At 46.0% G+C, this 19,345-nt stretch overlaps 2 protein-coding genes across 5 annotated transcripts in view; both read left to right on the top strand.

Annotated features, from left to right (window-relative positions):
* USP4 (ubiquitin specific peptidase 4) overlaps nt 1-15,233 on the top strand; it is a 41,704-nt gene extending 26,471 nt beyond the window's left edge. For all 3 annotated transcript variants that reach the window (XM_049862222.1, XM_049862221.1, XM_049862223.1), the window contains 10 exons: nt 25-119; nt 2,605-2,796; nt 3,439-3,527; nt 6,271-6,486; nt 10,330-10,400; nt 10,656-10,774; nt 11,085-11,234; nt 12,296-12,399; nt 14,399-14,487; nt 14,896-15,233. In XM_049862222.1, the coding sequence (XP_049718179.1) occupies nt 25-119; nt 2,605-2,796; nt 3,439-3,527; nt 6,271-6,486; nt 10,330-10,400; nt 10,656-10,774; nt 11,085-11,234; nt 12,296-12,399; nt 14,399-14,487; nt 14,896-15,057 (1,287 nt within the window). In that variant the 3' untranslated portion in view covers nt 15,058-15,233. The remainder of the gene's footprint in view (nt 1-24; nt 120-2,604; nt 2,797-3,438; nt 3,528-6,270; nt 6,487-10,329; nt 10,401-10,655; nt 10,775-11,084; nt 11,235-12,295; nt 12,400-14,398; nt 14,488-14,895) is intronic.
* Nucleotides 15,234-16,127: 894 nt separating this feature from the next.
* C20H3orf62 (chromosome 20 C3orf62 homolog) lies at nt 16,128-19,345 on the top strand. Of its 2 annotated transcripts, XM_049862226.1 has the most exons (4): nt 16,129-16,257; nt 16,363-16,774; nt 17,630-17,721; nt 18,846-19,345. In XM_049862226.1, exons 2-4 carry the CDS (start codon nt 16,368-16,370, stop codon nt 19,109-19,111), a joined length of 765 nt encoding a protein of 254 aa, XP_049718183.1. In that variant the 5' UTR covers nt 16,129-16,257; nt 16,363-16,367; the 3' UTR covers nt 19,112-19,345. The 2 variants fall into 2 exon arrangements, with proteins under 2 accessions (XP_049718181.1, XP_049718183.1); XM_049862224.1 differs by having other exon boundaries at nt 16,128-16,774.

The raw sequence follows: 19,345 nt of genomic DNA, 5'->3' as shown, positions 1-19,345 counted from the left end.
CTTTCTATTACTGTTGACTTTTAGATGGTGGTCACAGATGTGTATAATCACCGGTTCCACAAAATTTTCCAAATGGACGAAGGTTTAAATCACATCATGCCTCGGGATGACATTTTCGTGTGAGTACTCAGGAGTTCTGCCGAGGGTTGGGTGGAAACATTCTAGAGGCTTTGCCTTGTGTCTCCAGAGCAGAATTCTGTCAGTCAGTGTTCGTGTGGATTTTCCCCGACCTCTGGGTGCGGAGTGTTCAGGGAATTGTGGGCAGCCATCAGTGCTGAGTGTCTACTGGCATTTCAGAGCCAGCCGTTCGGATAACCCTCCTTGGCATGGACACAGCCTTTTGTCAGCAGTTGCTGCCTGTTACGAAGGTCTGTTCAGTGGTCTTATAGATGATCCTGCTGTCAGAAATGCCTTTTTCAAGAAGGGTCATAGCTATGTGAGAGGCCATGGGGAGACAGGAGGGGTTGGGTCCAGCAAGGATCTCATCCCCCCCAGGCTTTGGCCCCTCAGGCAGGTGTCATGATACCACAGATCTCTGGCTTAAAAAGACAAGGAGGGCTGATTTAAAGAGCTTTTTCCAGCTCTTAAACATCCAGCCAGCTCTGAGACTCCATTTTCTCGTCCCTCTGGGGCCCAAACCTATTGGCATCAAGTTGATTCCAACTCATAGCGACCCTATAGGACAGAGTAGAACTGCCCGATAGGTTTTCCAAGGCTGCAGATCTTTACAGAGCAGGCTGCTACATCTTTCTTGCATGGAGCGGCTTGTGGGTTCGAACTGCCAACCTTTCGGTTAGCAGCTGAGAGATTTAACCATTGCGTCACCAGGGCTCCTTCCTGTGGGGGCAGCACACTTCAAATCCAGCTGGTCTCTTTGGCCTCCCCCAAGTGCTGTTGTTTTGTGTCTGCTCTGTGTGATAGCACGCTCTCCCAGGTGGGGTTGGGGGAGCTTGCCTTGCTCAGGGAGCCTTGCATGTTGACCACACCCATGTTGTCCCTGCCTCATCACCTCTCACTCGTATTTTCCTCCGCCGAGAAAGGTTTTTAGGATTTGGTTTTGGTTTTTGTTTTTGGCTGAGGAATGCAGTGCACAAAGGAGCTATCTCCTTCCCTCTACATTTTTGGGCCTGTGACTTGACTTCTAGTTTACTTTTTTAAAAGGAGGAGTTCTTGGCTGTGCAGAGATCTGGTTCTAGTACCCCTTGCATGTGCCAGCCCACTCATGCCATCTTTCCTCACCTTCTTCACGGTGGAGGGTGCCAAGGCTCATGCTGGGCCACAGGACAAGGGCATGGGAAGGTCAGCTTTCATGTCTATTTCTGACCCCAAGCCCTTAACACAGCCCCCCTCGTTTCTGGAAATTAGTGTTTGCACATACCTGAGCTGGGAGGAACTGGAGCATCGCCCTGTGGGGAGTTTGGTAGACCACCACCAACAAAGGTATTTTCATAGGGCTTGAGGCCCAGCCGACAGAAAAACATCCTTTTGAGATGAACTGAGAATTGCTTTTTGAAAACAATAATAGCATCTAATATTTTTTGAGCATGTTGTACACTGTGCTCTAAGTTACTTAATTCTCACCAGACCGTTAAGCTAGGTAATCTCATTGTCCGATGAGTAGATAGACTCATACATTAGGACACTTGTCCTGGGTCACAGCAGTCAGAAAGATGGACTCAGAACCTGGGCCAGCCTCGCTTGAAGGCCTGGTCAGTTCTTGACTGTTGTTACACTGGCCCACAGGGTCCTGTCCATTCTGAACAATGAACATTTTTGTGAGTTATCCTTAGAAGCTCTTCCTTTGTAAACTGCTGTCAGGACTATTTGCCAGGCATATGAGAAGAGGTATGTGTGTGTATTTATAGTTTTAAATAATTGAATGAGTGTTGTGTCTCCCCCTATAGGAAGAGGGGAAAACTGCAGTTGGTTGCCAGCAATTTTGGTAACATCTGTTCTGGGATAAAACATCTGTAAATCTCCTCAATCCCATGTATTCACTTAGGAACATTTTTCAAAATCACTGATTTTTATTTAGTGATTTCTTTGATTATCTCTGATTTAAAAAAAAAAAGTTTATGATTCTTTTATATCAATGTTTTGGAACAAAGATGGCAAACAATTAGTTTTATAAATTTGCATTCTTGTTTGAAAAAAGAATCTAACTAACATTTTGGGTGTACATTCTTATATTTAGTTTCATTAGCGGGCAGAGCTCTAAAAATGCATTTTTAATAGTTGACCTCCTCAGTGACAAGAGATGACCTTGGTGGCGCTTGTGCGCCTTTGTGTCCAGAGGCATGGTCCAGATGATGGCCGTCGTCTATGTGTCAAGTTCCAGTTGAAGGACCAGAGAGTTTCAGGCCATGGTTGGGGGAAAAAGGATCACAGTTGCCCTGAGTCCTGGGTTGTGTAGGTCCACATTGTGCAGACCATGACCCTCCTTGTGCTCCCTTACCCAGCCTCTAGAATCATCTTGGAAATGGTTTCTCCACCTTTTCTGCTAAGGTATGCTCTGTTCCAGTAACCACCATGTAGCTGCAGCGCAGCTCTCTGTCGCTCGTAGGGACCTGCTTCTGAAGGCACCCTCTTGTGTTACTGACACAGGTACGAAGTCTGCAGCGCCTCCGCGGATGGCTCAGAATGTGTTACGCTGCCTGTCTACTTCAGGGAGAGGAAGTCCAGGCCGTCGAGCACGTCCTCCGGGGCAGTGCTGTATGGGCAGCCACTGCTGCTTTCTGTCCCCAAGCACAAGTTAACCCTCGAGTCCTTGTATCAGGCTGTTTGTGAGCGTATCAGGTTGGTGGTTGGGATGTGATTTGCTTGTTATCTGAGATCAAGGTTGGCCCAATGATAGCAGTGACGACCCCCTGCAGAGTACCTGCGTGGGTCCTGTGGGCTCATGGTCTGTAGTAAATGGCAGCAGTGGTAGCTGCTCGGAGGGCCAGGGCAGGTGCTATTGGGTAGAGTACCTGGCTCACCCCAGGCACCAGGACTCTGGATGCCCAAGCCTTGTGGTCCACAGAATCAGTCCTGTCTGTCACACCTGTCAGTCACCCGGTTCAGGGAGCCTAGTGCTTTGATAGCATTTTGTCTTTGAATATTATTTTTGAAGTGCTCCACGGTCATTCTGAAGGTGGAAATTAACTTTACTGGGAAACACCTAAAAAACGATGGTGCCCTATGACTTCATAGAAGTCTCGAAACAGACTTTCTTGGGCTCTTCAGTGACTTGGTAGTTCAATTAGACACTTGATCTCTTGGGTTTCTCTCAGTTTTGTAAAGTGTTGAGCCATTATATGATTTTAAAGCACTTTTACTTGTATAAATTGATTTTAGTTCAGCCAAATATATAAATTATGAACTATTTTTTAGCAGAGTAGTGGAGAAAATAGGTAAATGTTAAAACTAATCAGATTTTTTCTTTTATTTATTTTCAAGCCGCTATATAAAACAGCCTTTGCCTGATGAGCCTGGCAGCTCGCCCTTGGAGCTAGGGGCCTGCAATGGCTCCAGGGGCAGCTGTGAAGGTGAGCGCTCGCCATGCTGTGGGGCTGTGACTGACCACATCCCTCCTGACTTCCCTCTTCTTCCAAAGGTGTTGTACACATGGGAGAGGGAGGCGCTGAGGCTGGGTTGGGGGCTCTGCCTAGAGCAGCAGTCCTGGGACACACGTCTGCAACACCAGTACTTGTCCAACTTCATTACCTCACGGTATTTTCTTTGAGACCTAGGGACGTAGGCCAAGTTTCACCTCAGGCAGACTGAGCCTAGAGAGATTTAGTGGTTTGCCCAAGACCATTAGGTAGTCAGAATTTGAATTCTGACCTATTGGGATTACAAAGTGGGTGTTTATCCAGCACGTGACCATTCCCACAATCTGATCTCTGTTGGCAGAGCTATTTTCTTGCCTGTTGCACATCACTGTGGTATGGACTCGCCCAGCCACTGCGTATTTGCCCAGTCTGGCTGGCAAGCCTTGGTCCCTGGGGAGGACTGGCATCTCAGCCAATCAGAAGGCAGAGACAGGCTTTCTTGGGTATTCTCTCTACTCAGGAAGCCATAGGTGGTGGCCAGCTCTAGGCAGCTCCTGCTGTGGGAGGGAAGGGAGTCACAGTCTGAAAAGCAGTGGGATAGTCTTGGTGCAGGAAACCCAGAGCCCTCTCCATCCTCCTGTGGCTGGGTGCTGACTAGCCCGTCCCTGACCGAGGAGCTCTTTCTGACCTGCACTCTGTCTGTCCGTCTTCTTTTTGGGCGTAGGTAATTCAGTGGCTTTGTTCCTCTACAGCCATAAATGTCCTCCAAGTTAGTGCCATAAATTCTCCTTAATTGCAAATCCGAACACCCAGGTTTCTCCAGGAGATGCACAGTCCTAGGCAGTGAGAATTCACGTTCAAAATAAGAGCCTCCAGGCTCTGTCATCATTCGATGTTCCAAACTGTTTCTGGCATTTTAGAGTTGTTTAGGTTTTATTATCGTCAGATTCTTATTCTCTTCCAGACTGCCATGTCTTCCTCCCACTAGCGGGGAACAGGAATGTATCTGGTGCACAGGTCCCACAGGCAGAGGTGTAGCGAGTAGTTCTAGAGGTCTCTAAGCAACCCTGGGTGACCTGTGGATTCTCAGTGCTCCGGTAGTTAAGGCTCTGTGATTCCCAGTTCAAGATGTGGTGTAGACTGGGACAAGTCAGTTCATCCCTCTGAGCCTTGGCTTGCCCATCGGCAAACTAGGACGATGACACCTGTTTCACAGGGTCGAGATTACAATTTAATGAGTTAATATGTTTAGAATACCTGGTACATAATAGGTGCTTAATTAATGATAACCCCTTGTAAATATTTGCTGATGTTATAACTGGCCCTGCTTGTTAGACACTGTCAGTTACCTGGTCAGGAAGAATAGAATTACTGCCTTCTTTTGAATCCTACAAATGAGTCTTGGTGCATAGGCTTCAGAACCTGTTTAACATTGAAGTACTTTTAGCCTTTTCATTACCATAGCTCCTTGTTTGGTCAGGAGCTGACCTTTAGATCCCCTGCTAAATCTCTGGGTGACCTTGGGTAGCTGCTTTCATTGGACCCTGCTTTCTTTTCCCTTCTCATCCTGTCATATACACTTCATGGCATTTAATTCTGACTACATTGGCAGAAGGTTCCTAAGGTGGTCCAGGTAATTGGCAGCCAGTGGCATGGCCAGGGACAGTTCTTATAGTGTCAGGGTACTGTTCGCTCATTGGGTGGGGTTTTGGTTCTCTCCCTCTCTGAGAGGCAGCAGGCAGGGCAGGGGTTTCCTTCACCAGTCTAAGAATAGGAGAGGCCTACCTGTCTGTAAAGGGCAGAGTCGCTCTGCCTCAGGAGTCAGATGAGCTGAATTAGGAAAGGAGCCTCTGTGAGAGCTGGGGCCAGGTGGCTCTTGTGGGCTCATGTAAGCTGGCTATTTGGAAGTAATGTTGATGGTGACCCACATCACAACTTCATCCATAACTGCTGCTCCTGTGGCCTGAAAGGAGACTGCGTTGTCCTGGGCCCAACTTGTAGTAATACTTTCTAGAGTATATAAATTCTACATTTTAAATCTTCTCTTCCTCTGTTACTTTTACATCACCTTTTGGAGTTGTCCCCATCTTTTGTTGAAATTATTTATCTGATACCTTAATTTTCCTCTTAGGATGTAGGCCCAATGAGGGGAGGACTCTGCTGTGTTTTGGGGACCAAGCACAGCATCTGCCCCTAAGAGGCCTTCAGTAAATATTTGAGGGAAGGTGCAGCACCTGTTTCTTCTGGAGGAACTGACTACTTTTACTTAGTATTTGTGTTCATTATATCTTAAAATTGATTTTTTAATTGCATTTTTTAGCAAACAGTCATCTTGAGTGTTGAGTATGTGTTTAATTTTAGTCCTATCCTCTGTGTGGGCCCAACGATGAAGCTGAAAGAGTGAGACGATGTGGTGTGAACTCCAGTAGAGTAGTAAGTGGTAAGGAGGCCCATATTGGGTCTGGCAGGACTGCTGACTCCCTTTCTGCCTTTGGATGACTCATTTAATCTCTGAGCCTCCCTTCCTCACATGGAGTAGAAGTGTTAACTCTGCCTGTCCTGCAGGGTTGTGGTGAGTCACATGTGAGTATAAGTGCCTTGTAAATGCAAAGGGCTATATATAGTTTCACATACACAAATCAGAATATAGAAAGGAACACCACAATTATGTATTGATTAATTTTTAACACTGAAATGGTGGCAAATTATATGCACATCATTTTCATTTGTGTGTCAGGAGAAGAAGAAGAAATGGAACATCAGGAAGAAGGCAAAGAGGAACTTTCAGAAACAGAAGGCAGTGGGGAGGAGGAGCTGGGAAGTGAGACCATCCAAAAGAAGGTTGAAGGTCAGACCTGCCCAAAAAGGCTCTTCACCTTCAGCCTTGTGAACTCCTATGGAACTGCTGATATAAATTCACTTGCAACTGATGGAAAACTGCTTAAACTCAACTGTAAGCACTTCTCTGACCTTTCAAACTAGGCTCTTTTGGGACTTAGGATCTATTTGAAAATACCAAACCAAACTCTTGCTGTTCATTCGATTCTATTTGAAAATACTTACACTCACTACTTACCACATTGGGCTTTCATATCTCTGTATGGCTCCAGGAACAGACAGTTGTGTGATCCTTGGCTTGAAGCCCCCTATGGACTGTTTCAGATACCTCCCCCTCTTGTCAGGAATCTCTCCTTGGTCCTTGATGGCCCCAGAGGGATGTAAATTATTTATCAGCTCCCACCACTCTTCAGGACCTTTGCTGTGGGTTGGTGACACTTCTTGCGGCCCTCCTGTGTGGTAGCATTTCATTTATGAGAATAAATGTGTATTTCTTTTGCTCCCTAAGAATACACATGAAATCTAGCCGATCCATAGTGGCCATGAATTTTGGAGGCTCTTCATTACATGGTGCCTGTCGTGGGCACCACTCTACAGATGGGAAAAGGCATCCACACAGGACATGCATCGCATGTGAAAAGCATGAACTGCCAGTGGGGACTCCTGGGGATCGTTGGGAAGGGAGCTGCAAAGCTAGCTCTTGGGTTTTTAGCTTTGTTCATTGGAAGAGAAGTTGACAGCCTTCTTGTTTTTGTTATACTTCATTTAAAAAATTTTTTCAGTGACGGTTTTCTTGAGGTATATAACATTCCACAAAATTCATCTTTTTAAAATGTATAATTTTGTGGTTTGTAGTATATTCACAGAGTTGTGTAAACGTCATCACTGTCTAATACTAGAACATTATCATCATCCTAAAAAGAAACCCCTTAGCCATTAACAGTCACTCCCCATTCCTGCTTCACGCAGCCTCTGGGGACGACTCATCTGCTTTCTGTCTCTGTGGATTGGCCTTTGTGGACATTTCCTGTAAATGGAGTCATATGATCACGTGATCTTTTATGCCTGGCCCGTTTCACTTAGCACGTTTTCATTATCCATGGTACCCATCATACATCCATGCTCTAGTGTGTGTTAGTACTTCAGTCCTTTTTACGGCTAAATAATATTCTGTTGTATGGATATACCACATTTTGTTTATCCATCATGGATATTTGGATTGTTTCCACTTTTGGCTGTTATGAATAATGCTGCTGTGAACATTCAAGTACAAGTTTTTGTGTGAACATACGTTTTTATTTCTCTTGGTTACAGACCTAGGTGTGGAATTGCTGGGTCATGTGGTAACCTCTGTGTTTAACCTCCTGAAGAACTTCCACACTGTTCTCCAAAGTGGTTGCACCTTGTTTTATGTTTTTGGTGGTTGCCCTGGATTTTTTTTTTTTTTTTTTAATTGTGACAATATACTGTAAGAACACTACAACAGTAAACTTCCTTTTCCCTCTCTAGTCCTTTGTGCTATTATTTATTATTGTCTTATATTTTAGAACACCACAATTTGTTATATTTTTTCTTTAAACATTCAATTATCTATTTTTTCAGTTATCTTTTTGAAACATTAAAAAGCGAGAAAAAACGTCTTTTATATTTACCCACATTTTTATTATTCGGAGCAGTCATATTTCCATCTCATATAGTTTTTCTTCTGTTGAAAGAATTTCTTTTAACATTTGTTGTGTTACAAATATGCTGGCTTTTGTTCATATGAGAAAAAAATTTTTTTGCCTTCATTTTTCAAAGATAATTCTAGGCTGACAGGTTTTTGTTTATTGTTTGCTTATTTTAAAGATATCTCCATATCTGGCTTGCATATTTTCTGGTGAGAAGTCGGCTGTCATCCTTGTCTTTGTTTCTTTATACTTGTCTTTTTTTCCTCTGGCTGCTTTTTCTCTTTATTATTGGTTTTTAGTGATTTGATGATAAGTCCTTTGGCATGGTTTTGTTTATTTGCTTAGGGTTCATTGAGCTTTCTGGAACTGTGAATTTGTAGTTTTCATTAAGGTTGTAAGTTTGGCCATTATTTCTTCACGTTTTTTTCTGTCCTGCCCTGTGTCTCATTTCTTTCTGGGATTCCAGTTACATGTATGTTTTACCACTTGACATTGGCCCATAGGTCATTGATGATTTGTTTATTAATTTTTCTTTTTTTCTCACTGGTTTGTTTTAGTTTCTGTCGTTCTGTCTTCAAGTTCATTGATCTTTTCTTCTGTAGTACCTATTTGCTGTTGATCTCCTTGGAAACACTATGGGGCAGTTCTGCTCTGTCGTACAGGGTCGCTATGAGTCGGAATCGACTCGATGGCACTGGGTTTTAGTATATTTTTCATCTCTAGAAGTTCCATTTGGATCTTTTTTATATCTTATATTTCTCTCTTCATTATGGTCATATCTTCATTTACTTGCACATATGGAACATATTTCTAACACTCTTTTAACGTATTATCTGCTGGTTCCCTCATCTCTGTCATTTCTGGGTCTGTTCCCATTGAGTGACTTTTTCTCATGGTTACGGGTCATATTTTCCTTCTTCTTTGCATGCCTGGAAATTATTTATTGGATGTTTGATGTTGTGAATTTTACATTGGTAGTTGCTGGATTTTATTGTGTTCCTTTAAATAGTACTGGATTTTTGTTCTGGCTTGCAGATTAGTTACTTGATATCAGTTGCATCCTTTTGAGGCTTGCTTTTAAGCCTTGTCAGGATGGGTCACAAGATAGCCTTTAGTCTAGGGCAGGAGACACCAAACTGTGGCCTATGGGCCAAATCTAGCCCACCACCTTTTTTTCCTATGGCCTGTGAGCCAGGAATGGTTTTTACATTTTTATATGGTTAAAATTAAAAGAAGAACAATATTTTATGAGCATTACATGAAATTCAGATTTCAATGTCAGTAAGTATAATTTGGGGGGAACACAGTTACACTCAGTCACATATTGCCTGTGGCTGCTTTCTTATTACAGCTGCAGAGCTGAGTAGTGTGACAGGCTGTATGGCCTATAAAACCTAAAAATTATCTGGCCGCTTACAGAAAAAGTTTGTGGACCTTTGGTCTTGGACCAATTTAGTTCCATTACTAAGGCAGTAGTCTTCTGAGGCTCCTACGTGACGTGATGTCCCTCAGGTTACAAGGACTTTCCACTTTGGCTGGCAGCAACGCGAAATATTCCCAGCACTGTGTGAGTCCTGGGACTTATTCCACGCACTCATTTTCCAGTGATTCTTTCCTTAGCCTTGGGTGGTTTCCTGTCATGCAGGTATTCCAGTAAAATATTTGCGGGGACTCATCTGCAGAGTTTTGTTTTCATATTCATTTATTCTGTCTCCAGCTCTGTCCTCTCTGTGCAACTTCCTGCTCTCTAGTACAGTGCCTTACAAATTCTAGTCACTTCCTCAAATTCTAATCTTTGACCCCACACTCAGTTTCCCCTTCCCCCATACTGTGGCCTGGAAACTGAGTCCAGGCAGTAAACTAGGGCAATTATTGGGGTCACCTTGTTTGTCTTCCTTCTCTCTGGGATCACACGCCTACTCTGCCTATTATCCAATGTCTGAAAAGTTGCATCTGTCTTGTCAGGTTTTCTTGTGGTTTTAGGCAAGAGGGTAAAATTCGGTCCCTGTTACTCCACCTTGACCTATGTCATTTCAGAATTTGATATAGTTAGCACCTTCATACCTATCTGTATCATTGAGGAAATCCTTGTCAGTGGATTGGGGAGTGGAGGATACAAAGGGGCTTATCTGAGGCAGGGCGTTGCTTTCAGCAGGGGTAGGTGACAAGTGAGCAGAGGTTGGTGACATAGCCAGAGTGTGGCTCTTCTCACTCCTGTTGCTTTGAGGGTCTCTCCTAACGTGAGATGGCCCTTTAGTAATGAATGACACTTTGCTCTTCCTCCACAGCTCGATCCACACTGGCCATCGATTGGGACAGTGAGACCCGAAACCTTTACTATGATGAGCAGGAGTCTGAAGTAGGTCACTTGGGATTCTTGGTCACTGGCGTGAGCTGATTTCTGCTGTGGACTTATATCAGGATCACTCCCAGCAATTTAATAAGTTATAATTCAAACTGGGAGTGGAAAATACTTAGAAATTTTGTAATTTTATGTTCAGAAGCTCTAGAAAGTACACTGTAGTCCAGGTGTAAGATTCTCTGTAGGCCTCTTGTGTCTTGACCTTGCAAGACCTCGTTTCCCAAACAGAACTCAGCCCTATGTTCCTTACAGGCCTATGAGAAGCATGTGAGCATGTTGCAGCCACAGAAGAAGAAGAAGACCTCAGTGGCCCTGAGAGACTGCATCGAGCTCTTCACCACCATGGAGACCCTTGGGGAACATGACCCCTGGTATGCAGCTTCCCGCTGTCCAGGCTGGGGTACCCTGTGACCTAGGACTCTGATCTGGGTCATCTGTACAACCAAGAACCTTTGTATCTGGAGGTGGCCTCTGCTGTACCACATAGGTCCTTCTGTGTGAGTTCTGTTTTCCAGACTAAGCCATCACCCCATTTTGAAAGGTGGCTTAGAGGCCTCCCCAGATGAAGAAATCATGCTGAGCACTGCTCAAAAGGACGTCACAATTGCGGCTATACTCCATGCATGAGTGCCATGCTGGCTCTGGCCCCCCTTCCCACTAAGCAGAGGTTGCTCTTTTCAGGTACTGTCCCAACTGTAAGAAGCATCAGCAGGCCACAAAGAAGTTTGACCTGTGGTCCTTGCCCAAGATCCTGGTGGTCCACCTGAAGCGTTTCTCCTACAACAGATACTGGAGGGATAAGCTTGACACAGTCGTGGAATTCCCGGTCAGGTGGGTTCTTGTGATCACAGGGTTAGGAAAATTAAAAAGCAGGTAGTAATTCTGGGTGCTGATTGGCTGCTGCTTTTGCCACCAGACTTTTCTGCATTAGGGTGTGTATTGCTCGGCTGTGGGAGATTAGACTCTTATCCCCACTCCCCATGCCCCTACCTTTGGGGAAAAGCATCTCCACTAGAAGCTCTTCCCAGGCTCAGGGGGATGCTGCTTATCTCTGCTGCTGCCCATTCCCTTTGCGAGTCTCTACTGCTACATAACTAGCCTGTTTTCCCTGTCCATCCCTGGTCCCTGGGAGCCTGGGCTCCACAGGGGCTGCACGTGGACAGTGCTGTCCCTCATTAGTGGAGGGGTCAAGGCAGCCAGAGAGTCTACCAGGGAAAATTGGATTATTCCTGGGGGCTGCAGGTGGAAGTGCAAACCTGCCACAGTCCTGACCGGGGGTAGGGACCAGAACTGGCTGTTTGTATCCTGCCAGGCCCCGGGGGACAGAGTGTAATTGATAACAGCAAGTTGAATCAACAGGAGAGATGTTTCCCCCTAAATTGCAGATTTTAAAATGCTTTCTTGGGGGATGGAGAGATACATGAAGTATAGGACATGTCAGAGGGAAAATATAGGTGGTTGGGTATGGAGATGTTTTACGTATTCATTATAACATGCTTTGAACTTTTCTATATGTTTGAAATTTTCAAAATGCAGGGGAAAAGCTTCTGCAGCCTATTCTGGTTTTAGCTTAAATCACGGCACCGGTTGTGATTCTGTTACAACAGGCATTTCTGTGTAACTGCTGAAGCTCCTTGTTGGTCCTCAGGCCCCTTCCTTGCCATCTAGTCTGCTGGTGGGGCTTTATAGGCGGCTTCTCCCATTTTCTGGTCTGAACATGTCAGTGGTTGGGACACAGACCCCCAGGGCCCCTCTTTCATTCATTTGTTCCTTCTGCAGCTGGTTTTGGAATGTCACTCTGTGTTCTAGCCTGTTGCATGAAAGATGTTGCTGGGTTGCTCTGACTTCTTTCTTTAACATATTTAAGGGCTATTTTTGTGTTTTGTGCTCAGAGCTCTGAACATGTCCGAGTTTGTCTGTGACCTGTCAGCAAGGCCGTATGTGTACGACCTCATTGCCGTGTCCAATCATTATGGAGCCATGGGGGTTGGCCACTGTAAGTACTGGCATCTCCTTCCTTCTGAGATGTTGAAAGACCCTTGTCTAGTCACCTATCATTGTGTCTGTGTGCCACACACTATCCTAAGCACTTGTACAGCTCCATAGGCCTCATGCTCCAGGCAGCTTCAGTTCTGCTGCCCACTGTTCTTACTGTATCACCTCCTGGCTCAGGATGGCTGCTCAGTCTCCAGCCCTCATGTCTACATTCCACACCATCAAAAGAAGGGAAAAGGAGGGCACAACCTTCTCTTTTAAGCAGACTTCCCAGAAGTCCCCCTCAGTCTGGTAGATTTCATTTACTATAACTTGGTTGCGTGGCTATGTATAGTTGCAAGAGAGGCTGGGAAGTGAAAATTGTGTCTGTTTGAAAATTGGGGTTCTGCTGATGTGGCTGTCAGTCATCTTTCATTATGCCACACACTGCAGTACTGTTCTTGAACTTGCTTTTTTCTTACCACATTAATTTTCTTTTTTAATAATTTTTATTGTGCCCACATTAATTTCTATACATGTCTGTGTTCATCCACACTGGTCAAATATATATATATATATTTTTTTTAATTTGGTTGTTAAGGATGTACACAGCAAAACATATACCGGTTCGACAGTTTCTATATGTATAATTCAGTGACACTGATTACATTCTTTGAGTTGTGCAACCATCCTCAGCCTCCTTTTCGGAGTTGTTCCTCCCTCATTAACATACACTTACTGCCCCCTAAGGTTCCCATCTAATCTTTCGGGTTGCTGATGTCAATTTGGTCCCATTTCCATATAGATAAATCCTGAAAAAACACAAAGCTCAAGGCAGACATTCTTTACTATTAAACGCAACAGTTATTTGGTTTTAAGAAGATCTGAGGGGATATTTTTGGTTTAAGGTTTAAATATTATCTCAGGGCAATAGTTTCAGGGGTTCGTCTAGCCTCCGTGGCTCCAGAAAGTCTGTGAAGTCCATGAGAATTTTAAATTCTTTTCTGCATTTTCCCCCTTTTGATTTTTAACTGCTATCTTAGCCTCTGTGTGTCTTTTCTCATCTGTGAGATTATGCTGGTTGTGTTGAGGGTCCGTTGTCCAGCCCCACAGTGGGCCCAGAGTCGGAACTTGAGCTTGAAAGCCACCAAGCACAGACAGTGTGGACAAGGCCCTGAGCACCTTTCTCATGTATCTCACCACCACCTCATGCAGTAGGCACGTTACTGAGGAAGCAGGCTGAATAGCAAGTTGAGAGACTAGAAACCAGATCTCCGTTGGATCCTGCAGCTTCTTAGAGTCTGGGTGGAACAGGAATCAGAGATTACTCCTGCCATTTTTGTTACAAACACATTCTGCTTGCGAGTAGTATAAAATCAAGACTGGAAGAGTTGGCTGAGAGGAAATGCTTGGACCATTGTGAGGAATTGTTACCCAATCACAAACTCTTGATCATAGTTTTAGAGAAAGATACATTTAAGGCTTCTTATCCATATCCCAGCTGTGCAAACCCAAGCACCCAACATGTCCCTAACCAGGACTCCCCCACAGGCTCCAGAGGCACCAGGAGCCTTGTGCTGAGCACAGTTGCCATTTGCCTGGATGCAGTCGGGAGTTTGACTAGGCACATTTTTTTGAGAGCTTTTATTTTGCTTAAATCTCAGAAGTGTCAGTTCCTGTTAACGGAGCTCCAGGCTCAGGGTTATTATTCATAGCCAGCCTGGAGACTGACATTCGATTTCTCTATATTTTGGATTAGTTTCCCAAAATTACAGTTTAAAGCCCTGGTCCATGACAGCTCCGTTTCTTACCTTTTGGAGCCTTTTTGAGAGGGAACAAATCAGAAACAAAAAGGTGAGCTATCCTTTGGTTGTAAAGACACAAACCATGAATTACTTTTCCTTTCAGGGGTTTTTTGTTTTGTTAAGAAGTATGGAAGCATTGTTTAATGTAAGCCTATGTAAGCTATCTAGATTAATTCTTTGGTGATTGCTACAGTATTTTCTTTGTTGATTTGGCAGATACTGCATATGCAAAGAACAAACTGAATGGGAAGTGGTATTACTTTGATGATAGCAGTGTGTCCCTGGCCTCTGAGGATCAGATAGTGGTGAGTAGGCTCTGTTCCCTGGCTCCTCCTCTTACCTTTATGTGCTAAAGCTAGGAAGGGTTTTGGGCTAGTGTGGTATTTAGTCATCCTGGTGTGACAATGGGAGCTAGGAGAGGTAGAGAAAGTGCTGGCTGCCATTCCCTCTGGACCCTTCCTAAAGGCATAGCCAGCTCTCCTCGGGCTTCTGTTACAAGGCACCTGCTTTTTCACACTCCCCTGGCAGTCAGTGTCAGATGGAAGGGCCTTCATTCATGGTCACCTCTGTGCGGATGCCCAGGGCCAGACAGCAGATTGCTAAGCAGTGTGTGATTTGAACAGCGAGAAAGAAGCCAGGGAGCGTGGATATTCCAGACCTAACAGTGATTTTTTTCCAGCCAGTGAATGGACTTTTTCCCTTTTGTATTTTAGACAAAAGCAGCGTATGTGCTATTTTACCAGCGTCGGGATGATGACTTTTCTAAGATACCTTCACTCATGACTTTTCCTGGTTCCTCTGATGGAAGGATGAGACCAAGCAGCTCTCAGCAGGGCTTGGGGGATAACGAGGCCTGCAGCATGGACACCAACTGACGCCTCGGCAACCCTGCCACCCTGCAGCACAGTGTAATCCCCCAGAAGGGCATCTCGGACACTCTGAAGACTGCTAGTGTTCAGTCTAAAAACCAGATGAAGTTCCTTTCTTGAATGAGCAGAAGGAAAAAAAAAAAAAAAAAAAAAAGACCCTGTTTGCTCAGAAGGTTATGTCAAGAGACTGAATTATTTTTCTTTTTAAGCAGGTGGTGAGAGATTTCTGTAAAACCTGTGGCGCTGGGGTGGGGGTAGAGGGTGGGGGGCCCAGTGGAGTATGCCTGATGGATTCCAAAGAATGGAGAGGACACTGTAACTGAGCATGGTGTGGCCGGTGGTGAAGACCTGCTGCAGGGCTGCCCTGAGTGCCTGAATTTCTGGCTCTGTGCCATCTACTGGTCACCTCAGTGGTCTGCTCACAGTAAACCAAGCCCTCAAGTAAACTTGGCATCGACCCCTTCTCCCTTGCTGTACACTGAGATGGGTTTATAATTCCCAAGCATTAGCACTGAAGCCCATTTTAGTTTTTCTGAGTCATCTTGGAATTCCCAGCATTCTGTACTGAAATGGGGATATGTAGTGTTGGGGTCTCCTGTCCCTCTACCTCTTGTGGAACCCAGCAGTTCTCTTACGCCCTTCACCAGGTTTGGTAAACTGACATTGAGGTACCCTGTGATACCACTTAAAAGAAGCCAGAACAGGGAACTGCTGGGTTCTGTGCTCCCACCCAGTCGTCTCTCCCCATGTTGACTTGAGGAGACCCTTCCTGGGAAAGTGTCAGCCCTGGAAAAGGGCTGACGTTCTTGCCAATGTTTGTTCAGCTCCGCCTCCACCTCGGCCCCCCACCGCACGGCCGTGGCTCCCCCTTACTGGCCTCGCGGGCTTACAGAACTCAGAATTTGGTCGCTGGCCTTTTTGTCTGACCTTTAACCTGAGCCGCGGGGGTGGGGGCAGTCCGGCCGGGCGCGCGCGGCGACCGTTGCGGCGGGCAGTGTCGCCGCCCTGCTTGGTGAGGACGCGGCTGCGGGGCTCTGGCCCAAGGGTGGCGCGGGGGGGCCGGGTCGGGCGGAGCGGGAAGCTGCTGGGCGGGCGGGAGTCCCGGGGCTCCTCCCGCCCGATTGCAGGCTCCTCCCCGAGGCCAGCGGGCGAGACAGCCCCAGGTGTGGGTCCCCCTGCCTTCCGGTCAAGCTCAAGGAAATTGCGGTAGGTCCCCTTTCGGGAGTGGTTTGCCAGCTCATCTGTAAGGTGGTCATTCTGTAGTCTGTGCATTTCCAATGCATTACATAATACGGACATGGTCCCTTTTAGGGGAAATGTCTGAAAAACTAAGAAGATGCAGAAAGGAGCTGGCCGCAGCCATTGACCGGGCCTTTGAAGGAGTCAGTCAGTCCCAGGAGTGCTCGGGCCCTCAGAGGCGGGAGCTGGATGCTGCACCGCCCTCCTTCCCCCTCCCGGCGCCCCAGCTCCTCTGCAGGAGACACCCGCTCTCCGCCTGCGCTGCTGCACCTCTTGCTCCAGTCCCGTCGGCTGCTGAGAACGAGAGCCCTGCCTTTGCACCAAACCATGCCCCAGTAAATGCAAAGCCACATGCTTTCTGCCCCCAAAGAAAACCTCTGACCAGCAAGGAAAACGTATTGATGCATTCCTCCATTTTGGCACCTGAAAGACAGTTTTGGAGAGCCACAGGAGATGGGGAAAACTGGAGAAAAGAAAGTTTAAGGTGATTCTAATCTGAGAGTTTAAAATTTACAATTAAGGGAATTCTTGTTCCTGAAAACATTCTCCAAGAGTCTAGGTTGCGCCTGACACTGCCCTTGCCTCCCCTGGGGAGCACTAAGACAACATTTGGGAGGTACAGACATTCTTCAGAATCCGGCCCAGAAGTAGTTAATATTTTGTGTGTGTGGGGGGGTTCAAGGGTGGGGTGTTGTCAATTCTGGGTGTCAGGCGAGTCATGGAAACCACTTTGCAGTACTTAAGGGGCAGTAAACTGTTAAGTGACCTGATTACTTGGCAATCTTTTTTTTATACTGCAGAAACAAAAATCTTAGTTCCAGTGTCTGAGGCTGACACTGGGGCTTTTGCCCTCACTGGGGAGAGGCTCACCCTCCTTGCCTGGCTGCATTCTCGCCTCTGTCCGTGCCTGCCCGCTAGCTGTTTACGCCCTTCGTTCCCAGGTTACGGTCTCTAGACCTTTCCTTCTCCAGGTGGCTTCAGTCTGACCAGTGCCCGGCGCCTTGATCTGGGGCAAGGGCTGTCTTGGGAATGAAACTTTGCTCCCACCATCTTGGCTCCCTCTAGGCAGGGAGTGAAGACGCCATTTTACTGGCTCAGCTCCGCAGATATTTATCATGGTTATCACAAACATTAGTGCCCAGTTGGTGATGGTCATGAGCCATTATGATGATGCTTTCAATTTCTTCCCTGACTAACGGTTTCCAATTAATTGTCTCTAATTACAGTGTAAATGACAAGTTTTTGTCCTTAACATTTATCTAACCTTGAGTTCCCCTCCAATAGTTTCTTGAAAGATCTAATTCCCCAACTTCCCCCTCCCCCCATCCCGGGGCTGCAGGAAAGATATGGAGAAAGATTTGAAGGTTGACTCAAACATGCCACTCAACAATTCTAGCCAAGAAGTCACAAAGGATCTCCTTGATATGATCGGTGAGTACACAGGGCTGGTCCATTCTCTCCTTGGGAGGGCAGACCCCTTGCACAGGCTCCCAGACTCAGCAAATGTCCTAGATAAGAAGCCACCCTCTTACCTATCATCCATTCATTCACTAGATTTGCGTTGCTCACAACAGGGTCTGCGCATACAGTGGTGAGCAAAACCAGCCCTGTCCTTGCCCTTACATCGCTGACAGCCGAGTGGGGGGACATAGCAATAAGGTCATTTCATAAATGTCTAGTTACAGTGGAGCCTTCAGGAAAGGGGCAGAGGCCCCAAGGACATGGTGGTTGAGCTGAAGGAAATAAGAGATAAGCAAAAAGGAGAGCAGGGCAATCTAGCTGGGGTAGATAATACAAAATCAGAAGAAAAATTAGAAGACAAAACTCCCCTGTAATTCCACTACTCTGAGATAGCCACTGTTAACATAGCAGTGTACATCGTCTCAGACATTTTTTTAATGCATATATCTGTATATTCTCTGTGTGGACTGTTTTTAAATGGCTCACACTATACAGAGGACAGATAGCTCCTAGTGAAGGGATGCAGAGCTTTGGACACTGGCTGAAACTGTTGGCTCTGAAGGGCCTCCCGGTTATGGGGGGTGAAAGGGAGGCCTAGTGGGAGGAGGTACTTACCCTAGACCACAATGCAAGATCCGTGCCAGCCCACCACTCCAGTGGACTGAGTCCTCGATTGCCTGGAGATGAACTGAAGTCATTATGCCCCAGCTCACCCTCTTCACTGCCCCCGCCCATGACAGGCAGCACTTAGGTAACCATGTAACCATCACACCACCTCTTGTTTCCCTGTAGGTCAGGGAGTTCCCTGAGAGCCGGGACAAGCCTGTGAAGCTCTGTGTCCTCTTACTAACACCCGTGGGGACTGGCGGATAGTTGGGGTTTGATAAATGCGGGGCCTGAAGGGAGGGCGCCATGCCCACCTTTACTTGGCCTCTCTCTGGGCCTGCCTGCCCCGAGCGGGGTAATGCCTGGCTTTGCACAGTCCCTGAGGAATGACCACCCACCCATGTGTGGTTTTTAACTTGTGTCTTAAATGTCTTCTGAAACTTTCCACTGGAATTATTAATATAAAGCTGAATGTTCTTATTTTTAAGACCATACAAGCATCCGAACTATTGAAGAATTGGCTGGAAAACTAGAATTTGAAAATGAGTTAAACCGCGTGTGTGGTCGCTGCGACGACTCGCCCTTTGAGGAGGAAGCCTGGGCCCTGTTTGTGGACGAGAGCCCTCGGAAGGCCTCGGATGCCGACCCTGGGGGTCTCAAGCAGGCTTTTGATGATCACAATATCGTGGAGACTGTTCTGGACTTGGAAGAAGACTACAATTTGATGACCTCTTTTAAATACCAGATTGAATAGGACAGTTGATTTTAGCTTTGATTGTGAGGTGGACGTTAAGGAGCCTGTGAAGCAGCAGCCATGGTGGTCATCAGGGGCTGTATTTTTCAAAGGATTGGCAGAACCTGAATTACCACATTTTTAACTTCTGGTTGTGTCCCTTTTTGAGCTGAGAGCCCAGTTTTTGTATTCTTTTGCTTTGGAATGTTTCTTACTGTTAATTTTTTTTTGTTAAACATTTCTTGACATCTTGAA

Source organism: Elephas maximus, chromosome 20 (assembly GCF_024166365.1).
Source record: "Elephas maximus indicus isolate mEleMax1 chromosome 20, mEleMax1 primary haplotype, whole genome shotgun sequence".
NCBI classification, from domain to species: domain Eukaryota; kingdom Metazoa; phylum Chordata; class Mammalia; order Proboscidea; family Elephantidae; genus Elephas; species Elephas maximus.
This window is presented reverse-complemented; position numbering and strand designations above follow the sequence as displayed.

Bases quoted from the DNA above. Each gene is read 5' to 3' on its own strand.
- C20H3orf62 (XM_049862224.1), top strand. From the start codon at position 16,329: ATGCATTACATAATACGGACATGGTCCCTTTTAGGGGAAATGTCTGAA. The intron at 16,775-17,629 runs GTGATTCTAATC...CCGGGGCTGCAG, and splicing joins TGGAGAAAAGAAAGTTTAAG to GAAAGATATGGAGAAAGATT. The intron at 17,722-18,845 runs GTGAGTACACAG...CTTATTTTTAAG, and splicing joins GGATCTCCTTGATATGATCG to ACCATACAAGCATCCGAACT.